Source organism: Pistacia vera, unplaced genomic scaffold, assembly GCF_008641045.1.
Source record: "Pistacia vera cultivar Batoury unplaced genomic scaffold, PisVer_v2 Contig7, whole genome shotgun sequence".
Classification (NCBI taxonomy): Eukaryota; Viridiplantae; Streptophyta; class Magnoliopsida; order Sapindales; family Anacardiaceae; genus Pistacia; species Pistacia vera.
The window spans coordinates 750278-763249 of record NW_022196556.1 but is presented as its reverse complement, the minus strand read 5'-3'; the positions used below and the strand labels follow the sequence as shown (position 1 = coordinate 763249).

The 12972-nt window shown below is 35.9% G+C and overlaps 4 protein-coding genes across 4 annotated transcripts; all 4 read right to left on the bottom strand.

Moving 5' to 3' along the window:
- Positions 1-1314: 1314 nt before the first annotated feature.
- LOC116114070 lies at positions 1315-2445 on the bottom strand. Its single transcript, XM_031400223.1, has one exon. It carries the CDS (start codon positions 2443-2445, stop codon positions 1315-1317), a length of 1131 nt encoding a protein of 376 aa, XP_031256083.1.
- A 484-nt stretch (positions 2446-2929) lies between these two features.
- On the bottom strand, positions 2930-5320 carry LOC116114069 (protein CHLOROPLAST ENHANCING STRESS TOLERANCE, chloroplastic-like). Its single transcript, XM_031400222.1, has 4 exons — positions 5273-5320; positions 4110-4190; positions 3539-3703; positions 2930-3131 (listed from the first exon to the last, which is right to left on the bottom strand). Exons 1-4 carry the CDS (start codon positions 5318-5320, stop codon positions 3042-3044), a joined length of 384 nt encoding a protein of 127 aa, XP_031256082.1. The 3' UTR covers positions 2930-3041.
- A 660-nt stretch (positions 5321-5980) lies between these two features.
- On the bottom strand, positions 5981-7666 carry LOC116114016. Its single transcript, XM_031400162.1, has one exon. It carries the CDS (start codon positions 7293-7295, stop codon positions 6165-6167), a length of 1131 nt encoding a protein of 376 aa, XP_031256022.1. The 5' UTR covers positions 7296-7666; the 3' UTR covers positions 5981-6164.
- Positions 7667-7779: 113 nt separating this feature from the next.
- LOC116114017 (ycf3-interacting protein 1, chloroplastic) lies at positions 7780-11507 on the bottom strand. The gene is made up of 5 exons (XM_031400163.1): positions 11001-11507; positions 10752-10865; positions 8960-9040; positions 8389-8553; positions 7780-7981 (listed from the first exon to the last, which is right to left on the bottom strand). The coding sequence occupies exons 1-5, from the start codon at positions 11403-11405 to the stop codon at positions 7892-7894; spliced, it is 855 nt and encodes a 284-aa protein (XP_031256023.1). The 5' UTR covers positions 11406-11507; the 3' UTR covers positions 7780-7891.
- Between the last annotated feature and the right edge of the window lie 1465 nt (positions 11508-12972).

Sequence of the window (12972 nt, the reverse complement as noted above, 5' to 3'; positions counted from 1 at the left end):
TGTTTACAATTCATAAGTGAAAGCAGGATTGAGATCAAATAATAACTATAATAATGATAAATCATAAATTATATAGGATTTGAATCTCAAATTATATTCCATAAGCGAGAATTTTTTTTTTTTTTTTTTTTTTTTTGGTGAAAGCCTTAAGATGTCCTCACATGCAAAGGTATGAGATTAATTCCTGATCAGGGCTCGGATAAATACCCCTGCCCACAAGATTTAACTAATATTAAAGAGTTCAGATAAATTCATTACATAATTTGTCTTCAAAGTATTAATTTAGATTAGATTAGACACCTTAGACAAAATAATACCAAACAAAAATCATTTTAAGGCAATGAAAGCAAAAAAAGAACAAAAAGATGGGCTCTAACTATGAATTGGGCTTCATCAAATGGGCCACTATTATGGCCCATGGCCCATTAACCTTTATACTTATTTCTACTTCTGCTTTTACATACATCCATAATTCAAGTTAATTAATTATCCAAATCACTTTAAAACTTTAGTAGATGGTTAATGTCATGACATTGGTACAATAATGATGCTAAAATAATATAAATTTTTCATTTAATGTATATACATTATAATATATATATATTTTTTTTTTGTCATAAATTTGTATGTCCGACAAATCTTTCGATTAAGATATAATCAATCTTTAGATTTTGATTCGAAGGATTATCAATGAATATAACGTTGTCTCGATGACATCCCTATGATGAGATAGTATTGCCCATATTATGATACCAATTTTCAACAAAACTATATATCATTTAAGCATTGAGATAAAAAAAAATTAATTCAAGTATACAAAAATAGTGTAAATTGTGTAATCCCTTTTAAAGGGTTTAATTTTACCTTCTTACACAATAATCACTATTCTCTCCTCATATAAACTCTCTTGAGTTGTTATAGATTTTATGCACATGTACATTAATAAAAGTATGCAATTTGCCTACCGATCATAGTATTGTATTTTGCTCAAGTAAATTAGATGAGGAGATAAAATATAATGTTGCCTCCTATGACAAAGCTTAAATTAAAGGATAATCAACCCTTAGATACTGATCCAAAGGCTACACAAGTTGCAACATTGTCTCAATATCATCCCTCGAAAAGGGTAAGATTGTCCATATCATAATCAATATTTCCCACAAAGTTATGTCTCATTACTCAAAGGTTCAAAAATCAAATACAAAAACATAAAAGATCAACTTCCATGTTGCACATATAGTTGCTCAAATATATGGCACTAGTGCTATACCTAGTGGATATATAAATACCAAAAAACAAGTGAGACTCTCATTCTCAAGCACTTTGAGCTTCCAAGAATGCATTGAAGTCCTCCCTAGCCTTGCGCAGCCGAGGGGTAATGCATGAAGCTGGAGACGAAGAGTATGATGGGGTAGGTGATGATACAGAAAACCGAACATGGCGGGAGGATTCGTGGGATTTTCGGGCACTTGTTCTTCCTGAAGTTGAACCATTTTTTAGCACACCCTTTAAGTCCTTGTCGAAGACGAAGGCTGCATTGATTGGACAATGAGCATCATTCGAATTGTTTCTTATCAACTCCAGTGGCAAGTCGAAGTATAGATGATTCATCGAGTCTCCATCTTCATCGTGATCATGAACTATGGCAGATGATGCCCAGGATCCACATTCAAACTTCTCTAAAGAAACTGTCCTGGAAATCACATTCTCCATAGCCTCTTCCTTTCTTGCTCTCTCTGGCTTTGCTTTACCAAAGCCAGGGAGGAACATGCAAAGGGCGCCGCATTTGAAGTTCTCATCGCAAGGATCAACATTGTTAACATTCTTGTAAACATCTCTGTTAGTCTCAGCTTTGGAGAAGTTGGTATGAGAAATTTTGTTGTATTCAGGAGCTTTAGGTTTGCTGAAGCAAAGTTCAAGCTCATCTGATGGTGCAGAGGCTCTTCCTTCGCCGCAAGACTTGCTCTTTACTAGCATGGCATCCTTTACCAACGAGAGACGTGAATGTGCCAAGGATCGCTGCCGGACCAGATTATCAACTTGTTTGGGAGAAGGTTGATTTTCATTAATCTTCCATTTCTTCATTGACAGAATAGAGCCAAATCGAGGAGATGATGTCGCAGAGCTCGGGAGGCTGCAGCTTATGAACTTGGTTTTTGCAGGAGGTAGAACTGGTGGAACTGCTGGAAGAGGCACAGTTGTGTCTCTAGGAGATGTAAGAACAGGAGGCAACATGAAGTTAAAGCTTGGTTCCCTCAGAGACAACGATATAGGATCCACTGATATCTGCTTCTCATTCTGGGGACTCTCCTTCTTGACCAGGGTATCAGGCTCATCACCAAAGGCCAAGAAGTTCAACTCATGAAGATCATCGACGAATTCATCTGGTTCTCGGGTAATTTTGCTCACTACAGGAAGCACAACCGCTGATGCTGGAGGTGCCATGGAGTTAAAAGGGCATAGACTGCAGGGACGGGGCCTGAGATTCAAGTGCTTAAAAGAGGAAGAAGAGACATGGAGAAAGTTAGGACGTGGGCAGCATAACTAGCGCATACAAGTAGTGATTTCCATGTTCTCTATTTGCTCGGGCAAATGAATAAAATATAAAGTTTTCTGTATCAAAACCTGCAGGGGATGCATGCTACTACTATCTGAGATATATTTTTTTATTCTAACGAGAGCTGACTTTTCAGCAGTACTGATGGTTTGGTGGCCCTAACAACCTCAAAATCTAACTTGTCTAAACAATAATGAAATCAAGAGCTCATACCAAAAGCACACAACATCACTTTGAGTATCAATGAGCTTGCATCGACAGAAAATTCATGCATGAGAGCATGTCAGATCGACTAGCAAAATCTAGCCAAAAAAATATTAACATTGTGTCCACGATTATATTTGGATTGTGTACAAAGTAGATTGTGATTAATTAAACAAGAAAGCACATCAATTACTTCACAAAAGTTGATACAACAGAAATGATTCGTGCATTCCACAATTGCAATGTACAAAACTGATTGTAAAATGGGAAGACAAAATTTCTACTGGAGGGAATTATAAAACAAAATTAACACCACAGAGATACCAATGATAACTGGAAAAGCTGTGACTAGGTACAGTGCTCCGTAACCCTGCAAGGGAATTAGTTTCCTCGTCACAACCTCGACGATTTGAGATATTAATTTCAGAATCCAAAACAACAAAGATGTGTACTTCAATCAGCAGTTTCATTCTGAAAGCATTTTAAAATTAGAATAGTCAACTCAACTGACATCGTAATCATACCTTTAAAATATGGTCTTAAGGGGGGCGGCTTTTCTCTATGCTTTTTTAAATAATTATTGGTAGCAACTCAAATTTAATTATCAGTTTGAGGTTATCACTTAATATTAGTATAACATTAAGGCATATTATCAGTAGTATTAATGGGGAACAAGAACTATATATTTGTTTGAAATCTTTTAAAATTAGACCAGTTTTCTTCAGAAATGACATGTTTTCTGATAACAATACTCAGGACAATGACAAGAAAACAAACCACTGCTGCGGGCACTTCTGCTTCATCACTATCGTCAGCTTCTCCAATTTCAGCAGCCGAATCCCAATCAACATTCAATTTCTTAGCAGCCAATTCTGGATCAATACCAGTGTCCGTGACTCTTGCATATAGGGATTTGCTAGACTTTTTCTTAGGTGCTTCCACCTATTAAAAAACAAAACTTGCATCAATGGATATAGGCAAAAAAAATTAAAACAAGGCCAGTTATTTCACACAAATATCAGCAGTGAGCCCTGAAGAAAAAATATCACCATGACCAGTATTAAGCTCTCTGATGTTGAGGCGTTGTCTACTGAGCAAAAAGCTTACAGAGGGTTTTACAAATTTTATGTGCTACATGCTTCCTAAGGGAAAATAAGTAATCTGAAATTTTGAAAAGAGAACAAATCAAGTGCCACTTTATTATTGCATCTACAATGTGAAATGAAGATTGATGGTATTCTGTCGACTGGAAAAGAAAAAGTGAACATCAATCAACATCAGTAACCCAATGTGTCTGTAAAGCATCTCAAATGTGACCAATTATCATGTTCTCAAGTTATCATTATACCTCTAAATTAGGCCACTGTGCCATTTCCTCGGCTAGCATACGAAGAGCAACACGATCTTTTGGGACCTTTCCTTCATTCACCTGGTAGATGATCAATTACACCATCAATCATGCAACAATCATCTAATGTGAAGAAAAATTCAGGCTAATAGATGAAAACACTAAACCGCTTTACCAAAGTACTACTTTTTGCATATATGACAGTATATAAGGTTTAAAATATCAACCTAGACAGATTTAGCAACAAATCAAAATACAAATGGTGATAGATGTCATATACTGTTGGCATTCTAATGTTTTAAAATTAAATCTCAAAAGTTAATCAATAACCTTGAATTTTTGTTTTTCTTCTTTGTAATTGAGGACAATTATGTTACTAAAGTTTGATGAGTCCAATCAAGCAGGGGAATAATGGGAACTGCAGATTATCTAACGAACGGCCGAGTTGGGGAGATTTTTTTCCATCTTAAACAGCCAAAAATGAAGAAAGGCATTCCAAAATACAATATGTTTTCCATGGTGGTTTTTATGCCAAACCACACGAGGTAAATCTTTGAGGACTACATGTGTGTGATCCTTGAACCATTTTGTCTGAAAGATCCTCGAAGGTCTTTTGCTTCAGCTTGAAGAACGATTTTCAAGTAGGAATGAACATTCAGTAGTAAAATGTGATTTTAGAGCTCATCCATTCAGGAAGGTGTATAGATATCTTGCTGAGAGAAGGCCAACAAGACACCTATATGACATACATCAAAGGGACACAGCATCCCACATACTGTGAATGTTTTAATTAAACTTCCCGCTTGCCACAGGACGTTCATTCCCCAGGAACCCAGATAAAAATCTCACTTGAATATGAGGATTTCACTAAATTTGGAGGCAGAAATTTAGTATACAATGAGCCATTTTGGCAAAAATTCTGTAATTTGACTGTCTATTTGGCGGTTATAGATAAGGTCAGATCCAGGCAAATATGTATCCTCACTGCATTGCAGTAAAGTGTATAAACCCTTTTGATAATATTGAGAAGAACAAGGCTGAGTGTTAAAGAATAGGAAACATTATGATTGTAGCTTGTGCTCTTTCAAATGAGATGATTACCTGTGCACCGTCGTCAAGTCTCCTCCTATCAGTCAATATAACACTCAGATTTCTATGAATACCTCCATCAGCTCCTCAATCACATAAAGACTTTTTTCATAGCAGTACATAGATGGCAATCAACTCAATAAAATAATAAATCCCATGATTACTCCTTCCCTAAAACTGTTGGCATGCTTATCCTCTCATTTAACACTGATCTGGAATTGATTTATCCGTCTTCTTGTCCCCCAAGAACCAGACAAAGACAAGTAAAAGAAGGTACCCAACTTTGCAGATTTATACCTTGGATACTGATACAGATCAAAAGGATAAATCGCATATTTTATTTTGCAAAAACAATCCTTAAATGAGTGTTGTGCAGAGCTTGTAGACAACTAAGTGTTCCTTTCTTCTTAGTCAAATGAATTGGTACTACAAGAAAGTTTCGGAAACTTGGAAAGGATCCAACTAAATTTTTCAACAAACCGTCCCTGTAATCCCTTTTAAAGGGTTTAATTTTACCTTCTTACACAATAATCACTATTCTCTCCTCATATAAACTCTCTTGAGTTGTTATAGATTTTATGCACATGTACATTAATAAAAGTATGCAATTTGCCTACCGATCATATTATTGTATTTTGCTCAAGTAAATTAGATGAGGAGATAAAATATAATGTTGCCTCCTATGACAAAGCTTAAATTAAAGGATACTCAACCCTTAGATACTGATCCAAAGGCTACACAAGTTGCAACATTGTCTCAATATCATCCCTCGAAAAGGGTAAGATTGTCCATATCATAATCAATATTTCCCACAAAGTTATGTCTCATTACTCAAAGGTTCAAAAATCAACTACAAAAACATAAAAGATCAACTTCCATGTTGCACATATAGTTGCTCAAATATATGGCACTAGTGCTATACCTAGTGGATATATAAATACCAAAAAACAAGTGAGACTCTCATTCTCAAGCACTTTGAGCTTCCAAGAATGCATTGAAGTCCTCCCTAGCCTTGCGCAGCCGAGGGGTAATGCATGAAGCTGGAGACGAAGAGTATGATGGGGTAGGTGATGATACAGAAAACCGAACATGGCGGGAGGATTCGTGGGATTTTCGGGCACTTGTTCTTCCTGAAGTTGAACCATTTTTTAGCACACCCTTTAAGTCCTTGTCGAAGACGAAGGCTGCATTGATTGGACAATGAGCATCATTCGAATTGTTTCTTATCAACTCCAGTGGCAAGTCGAAGTATAGATGATTCATCGAGTCTCCATCTTCATCGTGATCATGAACTATGGCAGATGATGCCCAGGATCCACATTCAAACTTCTCTAAAGAAACTGTCCTGGAAATCACATTCTCCATAGCCTCTTCCTTTCTTGCTCTCTCTGGCTTTGCTTTACCAAAGCCAGGGAGGAACATGCAAAGGGCGCCGCATTTGAAGTTCTCATCGCAAGGATCAACATTGTTAACATTCTTGTAAACATCTCTGTTAGTCTCAGCTTTGGAGAAGTTGGTATGAGAAATTTTGTTGTATTCAGGAGCTTTAGGTTTGCTGAAGCAAAGTTCAAGCTCATCTGATGGTGCAGAGGCTCTTCCTTCGCCGCAAGACTTGCTCTTTACTAGCATGGCATCCTTTACCAACGAGAGACGTGAATGTGCCAAGGATCGCTGCCGGACCAGATTATCAACTTGTTTGGGAGAAGGTTGATTTTCATTAATCTTCCATTTCTTCATTGACAGAATAGAGCCAAATCGAGGAGATGATGTCGCAGAGCTCGGGAGGCTGCAGCTTATGAACTTGGTTTTTGCAGGAGGTAGAACTGGTGGAACTGCTGGAAGAGGCACAGTTGTGTCTCTAGGAGATGTAAGAACAGGAGGCAACATGAAGTTAAAGCTTGGTTCCCTCAGAGACAACGATATAGGATCCACTGATATCTGCTTCTCATTCTGGGGACTCTCCTTCTTGACCAGGGTATCAGGCTCATCACCAAAGGCCAAGAAGTTCAACTCATGAAGATCATCGACGAATTCATCTGGTTCTCGGGTAATTTTGCTCACTACAGGAAGCACAACCGCTGATGCTGGAGGTGCCATGGAGTTAAAAGGGCATAGACTGCAGGGACGGGGCCTGAGATTCAAGTGCTTAAAAGAGGAAGAAGAGACATGGAGAAAGTTAGGACGTGGGCAGCATAACTAGCGCATACAAGTAGTGATTTCCATGTTCTCTATTTGCTCGGGCAAATGAATAAAATATAAAGTTTTCTGTATCAAAACCTGCAGGGGATGCATGCTACTACTATCTGAGATATATTTTTTTATTCTAACGAGAGCTGACTTTTCAGCAGTACTGATGGTTTGGTGGCCCTAACAACCTCAAAATCTAACTTGTCTAAACAATAATGAAATCAAGAGCTCATACCAAAAGCACACAACATCACTTTGAGTATCAATGAGCTTGCATCGACAGAAAATTCATGCATGAGAGCATGTCAGATCGACTAGCAAAATCTAGCCAAAAAAATATTAACATTGTGTCCACGATTATATTTGGATTGTGTACAAAGTAGATTGTGATTAATTAAACAAGAAAGCACATCAATTACTTCACAAAAGTTGATACAACAGAAATGATTCGTGCATTCCACAATTGCAATGTACAAAACTGATTGTAAAATGGGAAGACAAAATTTCTACTGGAGGGAATTATAAAACAAAATTAACACCACAGAGATACCAATGATAACTGGAAAAGCTGTGACTAGGTACAGTGCTCCGTAACCCTGCAAGGGAATTAGTTTCCTCGTCACAACCTCGACGATTTCAGATATTAATTTCAGAATCCAAAACAATAAAGATGTGTACTTCAATCAGCAGTTTCATTCTGAAAGCATTTTAAAATTAGAATAGTCAACTCAACTGGCATCGTAATCATACCTTTAAAATATGGTCTTAAGGGGGGCGGCTTTTCTCTATGATTTTTTAAATAATTATTGGTAGCAACTCAAATTTAATTATCAGTTTGAGGTTATCACTTAATATTAGTATAACATTAAGGCATATTATCAGTAGTATTAATGGGGAACAAGAACTATATATTTGTTTGAAATCTTTTAAAATTAGACCAGTTTTCTTCAGAAATGACATGTTTTCTGATAACAATACTCAGGACAATGACAAGAAAACAAACCACTGCTGCGGGCACTTCTGCTTCATCACTATCGTCAGCTTCTCCAATTTCAGCAGCCGAATCCCAATCAACATTCAATTTCTTAGCAGCCAATTCTGGATCAATACCAGTGTCCGTGACTCTTGCATATAGGGATTTGCTAGACTTTTTCTTAGGTGCTTCCACCTATTAAAAAACAAAACTTGCATCAATGGATATAGGCAAAAAAAATTAAAACAAGGCCAGTTATTTCACACAAATATCAGCAGTGAGCCCTGAAGAAAAAATATCACCATGACCAGTATTAAGCTCTCTGATGTTGAGGCGTTGTCTACTGAGCAAAAAGCTTACAGAGGGTTTTACAAATTTTATGTGCTACATGCTTCCTAAGGGAAAATAAGTAATCTGAAATTTTGAAAAGAGAACAAATCAAGTGCCACTTTATTATTGCATCTACAATGTGAAATGAAGATTGATGGTATTCTGTCGACTGGAAAAGAAAAAGTGAACATCAATCAACATCAGTAACCCAATGTGTCTGTAAAGCATCTCAAATGTGACCAATTATCATGTTCTCAAGTTATCATTATACCTCTAAATTAGGCCACTGTGCCATTTCCTCGGCTAGCATACGAAGAGCAACACGATCTTTTGGGACCTTTCCTTCATTCACCTGGTAGATGATCAATTACACCATAAATCATGCAACAATCATCTAATGTGAAGAAAAATTCAGGCTAATAGATGAAAACACTAAACCGCTTTACCAAAGTACTACTTTTTGCATATATGACAGTATATAAGGTTTAAAATATCAACCTAGACAGATTTAGCAACAAATCAAAATACAAATGGTGATAGATGTCATATACTGTTGGCATTCTAATGTTTTAAAATTAAATCTCAAAAGTTAATCAATAACCTTGAATTTTTGTTTTTCTTCTTTGTAATTGAGGACAATTATGTTACTAAAGTTTGATGAGTCCAATCAAGCAGGGGAATAATGGGAACTGCAGATTATCTAACGAACGGCCGAGTTCGGGAGATTTTTTTCCATCTTAAACAGCCAAAAATGAAGAAAGGCATTCCAAAATACAATATGTTTTCCATGGTGGTTTTTATGCCAAACCACACGAGGTAAATCTTTGAGGACTACATGTGTGTGATCCTTGAACCATTATGTCTGAAAGATCCTCAAAGGTCTTTTGCTTCAGCTTGAAGAACGATTTTCAAGTAGGAATGAACATTCAGTAGTAAAATGTGATTTTAGAGCTCATCCATTCAGGAAGGTGTATAGATATCTTGCTGAGAGAAGGCCAACAAGACACCTATATGACATACATCAAAGGGACACAGCATCCCACATACTGTGAATGTTTTAATTAAACTTCCCGCTTGCCACAGGACGTTCATTCCCCAGGAACCCAGATAAAAATCTCACTTGAATATGAGGATTTCACTAAATTTGGAGGCAGAAATTTAGTATACAATGAGCCATTTTGGCAAAAATTCTGTAATTTGACTGTCTATTTGGCGGTTATAGATAAGGTCAGATCCAGGCAAATATGTATCCTCACTGCATTGCAGTAAAGTGTATAAACCCTTTTGATAATATTGAGAAGAACAAGGCTGAGTGTTAAAGAATAGGAAACATTATGATTGTAGCTTGTGCTCTTTCAAATGAGATGATTACCTGTGCACCGTCGTCAAGTCTCCTCCTATCAGTCAATATAACACTCAGATTTCTATGAATACCTCCATCAGCTCCTCAATCACATAAAGACTTTTTTCATAGCAGTACATAGATGGCAATCAACTCAATAAAATAATAAATCCCATGATTACTCCTTCCCTAAAACTGTTGGCATGCTTATCCTCTCATTTAACACTGATCTGGAATTGATTTATCCGTCTTCTTGTCCCCCAAGAACCAGACAAAGACAAGTAAAAGAAGGTACCCAACTTTGCAGATTTATACCTTGGATACTGATACAGATCAAAAGGATAAATCGCATATTTTATTTTGCAAAAACAATCCTTAAATGAGTGTTGTGCAGAGCTTGTAGACAATTAAGTGTTCCTTTCTTCTTAGTCAAATGAATTGGTACTACAAGAAAGTTTCGGAAACTTGGAAAGGATCCAACTAAATTTTTCAACAAACCGTCCCTCGAGTATGTTAAAAAGACTCTTAGAGAAATCAAACTGTGCCTATCAAAACTCAAATTTGCATAAACATTCTTCAATCCTAACCAAATCCTTAAACCAACCTCTAAAACTACATCTACATATATGCAACAAATATGCACAATACAGTCTAAAATTCATAGGCATTCGAAGTTTACAAACCGAAATTCAGAGAAATTTAACGTAAATTTTAGACTCACTTGTTCCAAAGCCTCAGCCAAATCCTCCCTAGTGGGGGCATCAGCATCCTCTATCCCCAACAATCTCCTCCTCTCAACCTCTCTTGGATCCTCTATCATTACAGTCAACTTAACCTACAAAATCACAACACACAAAATCAAAACACACACCCCACAGGCATAAAAAATTGAAGAATTCAAGTAATCAAAAACTCAATGCCAATCAGACAAAGACCTTAAAATCAACAATGCCGCATAAATATATAGTACCTCACTAAAGAGCATGTCACGGTTTTTTTTAAGAAGCTCCAAAACCCTTTTAATTTGAGCAATGTACTCCATGTCTTCTGGGGTTGCTTCTTCTTCTACTTCTTCCTCTTCTTCTTCTTCTTCTTCTTCTTCATCATCTTCTTCTTCTTGAGTGAGCTGAAGTTCAGTGTCTTCTTTACCAGAAAACACAACAAGTCTTGAGTTATTGTTGCAAAGATAAAGCTTAGAATTAGAATTACTAAGGCAGCCAACACTATTATGCTTAGAGATCAATGCATGGAAATGTTCTTTCTTTTGCTTTTTCTTCTGACTCTGAGTCTTGTTCCTGAAGAAGATTGATGATGATGATGACGACGACGTAAGTGGCAGTTGAAACTGCTGCAAAGCTACCCCTGCTACTGCCATTTTTATTACAGCTTTAGCATTTCCTTCTTCATACAAAAACAAAACTGAATTGAACTCAACTCTTTGTATGGTTCATCTTGTTTCTTGGTTTTGGTTTTCTGGTTTCAGTGGTCATCATAACAGATTGGATTTTCAGCCAACTATTATACAAAACATATTTGGGCCATGAATGGGCCCATGAGCCTACCCAGTTTCAGTTTCTATCATGGCCCATGGGCCGGGCCGACTTAGCTCGGAAAATCATAGTCAATGATGAACTCCGAATTCATACCTTGCGCAAGATGCGATAGTCATCGTGCAAGTGGGGGCGAGTGGGGGCAATTGTACATCTTATCTAAAATCATTATTTATGTTATGAATTTAATGAAATAAAAAGTCGTTTTTTATTTGTGATCTTTGATTTACTTTTATTTTAAAAGGTCTTTCGATGTGACTCTTAATCATAATTATATTAAGCACTTATCAATAAGCATGCTATAAAGATTGATGAACAATTTCGGATATATAAGAATCTAGTTAATTCTAGAGCGTGCATTAGTCATGCCATTGATAAGAAAAAAAAAAAAGATTTATTACACAAACACATATACATCCATTCACGATTTCTTATTGAATTAGTCGTCGCACTTTCCTCAAAACAATAATATAATCATGTTATTATACAAGACTTTTTATTTTCTATTATCGAATCATTTAGAACGTTTATGTAGCTATAATTGCACGAGGGTTTGAAAAAGTGAAGCTATTAACACCACATTTCAATTATATAGATATATTTTTAAAAAGTTAACATTTCAACCCTTCACTTATGCTGTAGACCCCTACCATTTTTATTCCTAAAATATATGTTTTTTTATATATATAATTAGAGTGAAAGTTTAGAAAAAATTAAAGCTATAAAATTTTTTAACAAATGATTCTAAAAGCATAATACAGTCAAACAACACCGAAAAAAAAAAAAGTGGTTTAAAATAGCTTTTAATACTTTGAAGAAGAAAATAACTATAAATTCAAATGCTAAATAATTAAAAACTTACAATTTTGTATTACTTATAACCTAAGATATATAATATTGTTTTTCACAATACCGTATTATATATAATGGTTGGCGGATATATAATGTTTAGCGGGTTCATTAAACTCAAACAAAACCAAACCAACTTGAATTAAATTGATTTGATTTGGTTTGATTTAATCTAAAATATTAAATTAGTTAACCCTAATAGAACCAAACCAACCTGAATTAAATTGATTTGATTTGGTTCGATTTAAGCTCGAATCAAATCGATCGCAAGAACCCCTAGATGGAATCATATTCTACATGTTTTTTCTCTTGTACTATACTTGTCTCACTATATATACCAAAATAACATTTCTCTGGATCTTCTTCTTTAAGTACTATATACTTATTTCCACAAATAAGCTCTTGCATTCCACATGTTACAACAGGAGGAAAAGGGAAAATTTTGATGTGTTCGATGGAAAAAATGATAGAATAAAGGTGGAAACTATTCTTAGTCGTCATTGGAACCATAATAAAACCTTTATCCAAAGTTAGGGATGGATG

Excerpts from the sequence above, each read along its gene's own strand:
- LOC116114069 (XM_031400222.1), bottom strand. The coding sequence starts at position 5,320 with ATGTACTGCTATGAAAAAAGTCTTTATGTGATTGAGGAGCTGATGGAG. Across the intron at positions 4,191-5,272 it reads TGATTGAGGAGCTGATGGAG|GTGAATGAAGGAAAGGTCCC; the intron begins GTATTCATAGAA and ends ATCATCTACCAG. Across the intron at positions 3,132-3,538 it reads CAGAAGTGCCCGCAGCAGTG|GGTTACGGAGCACTGTACCT; the intron begins GTTTGTTTTCTT and ends ATTCCCTTGCAG.
- LOC116114070 (XM_031400223.1), bottom strand. The coding sequence starts at position 2,445 with ATGGCACCTCCAGCATCAGCGGTTGTGCTTCCTGTAGTGAGCAAAATT.
- LOC116114017 (XM_031400163.1), bottom strand. The coding sequence starts at position 11,405 with ATGGCAGTAGCAGGGGTAGCTTTGCAGCAGTTTCAACTGCCACTTACG. Across the intron at positions 8,554-8,959 it reads CACAGTGGCCTAATTTAGAG|GTGGAAGCACCTAAGAAAAA; the intron begins GTATAATGATAA and ends GTTTTTTAATAG. Across the intron at positions 7,982-8,388 it reads CAGAAGTGCCCGCAGCAGTG|GGTTACGGAGCACTGTACCT; the intron begins GTTTGTTTTCTT and ends ATTCCCTTGCAG.
- LOC116114016 (XM_031400162.1), bottom strand. The coding sequence starts at position 7,295 with ATGGCACCTCCAGCATCAGCGGTTGTGCTTCCTGTAGTGAGCAAAATT.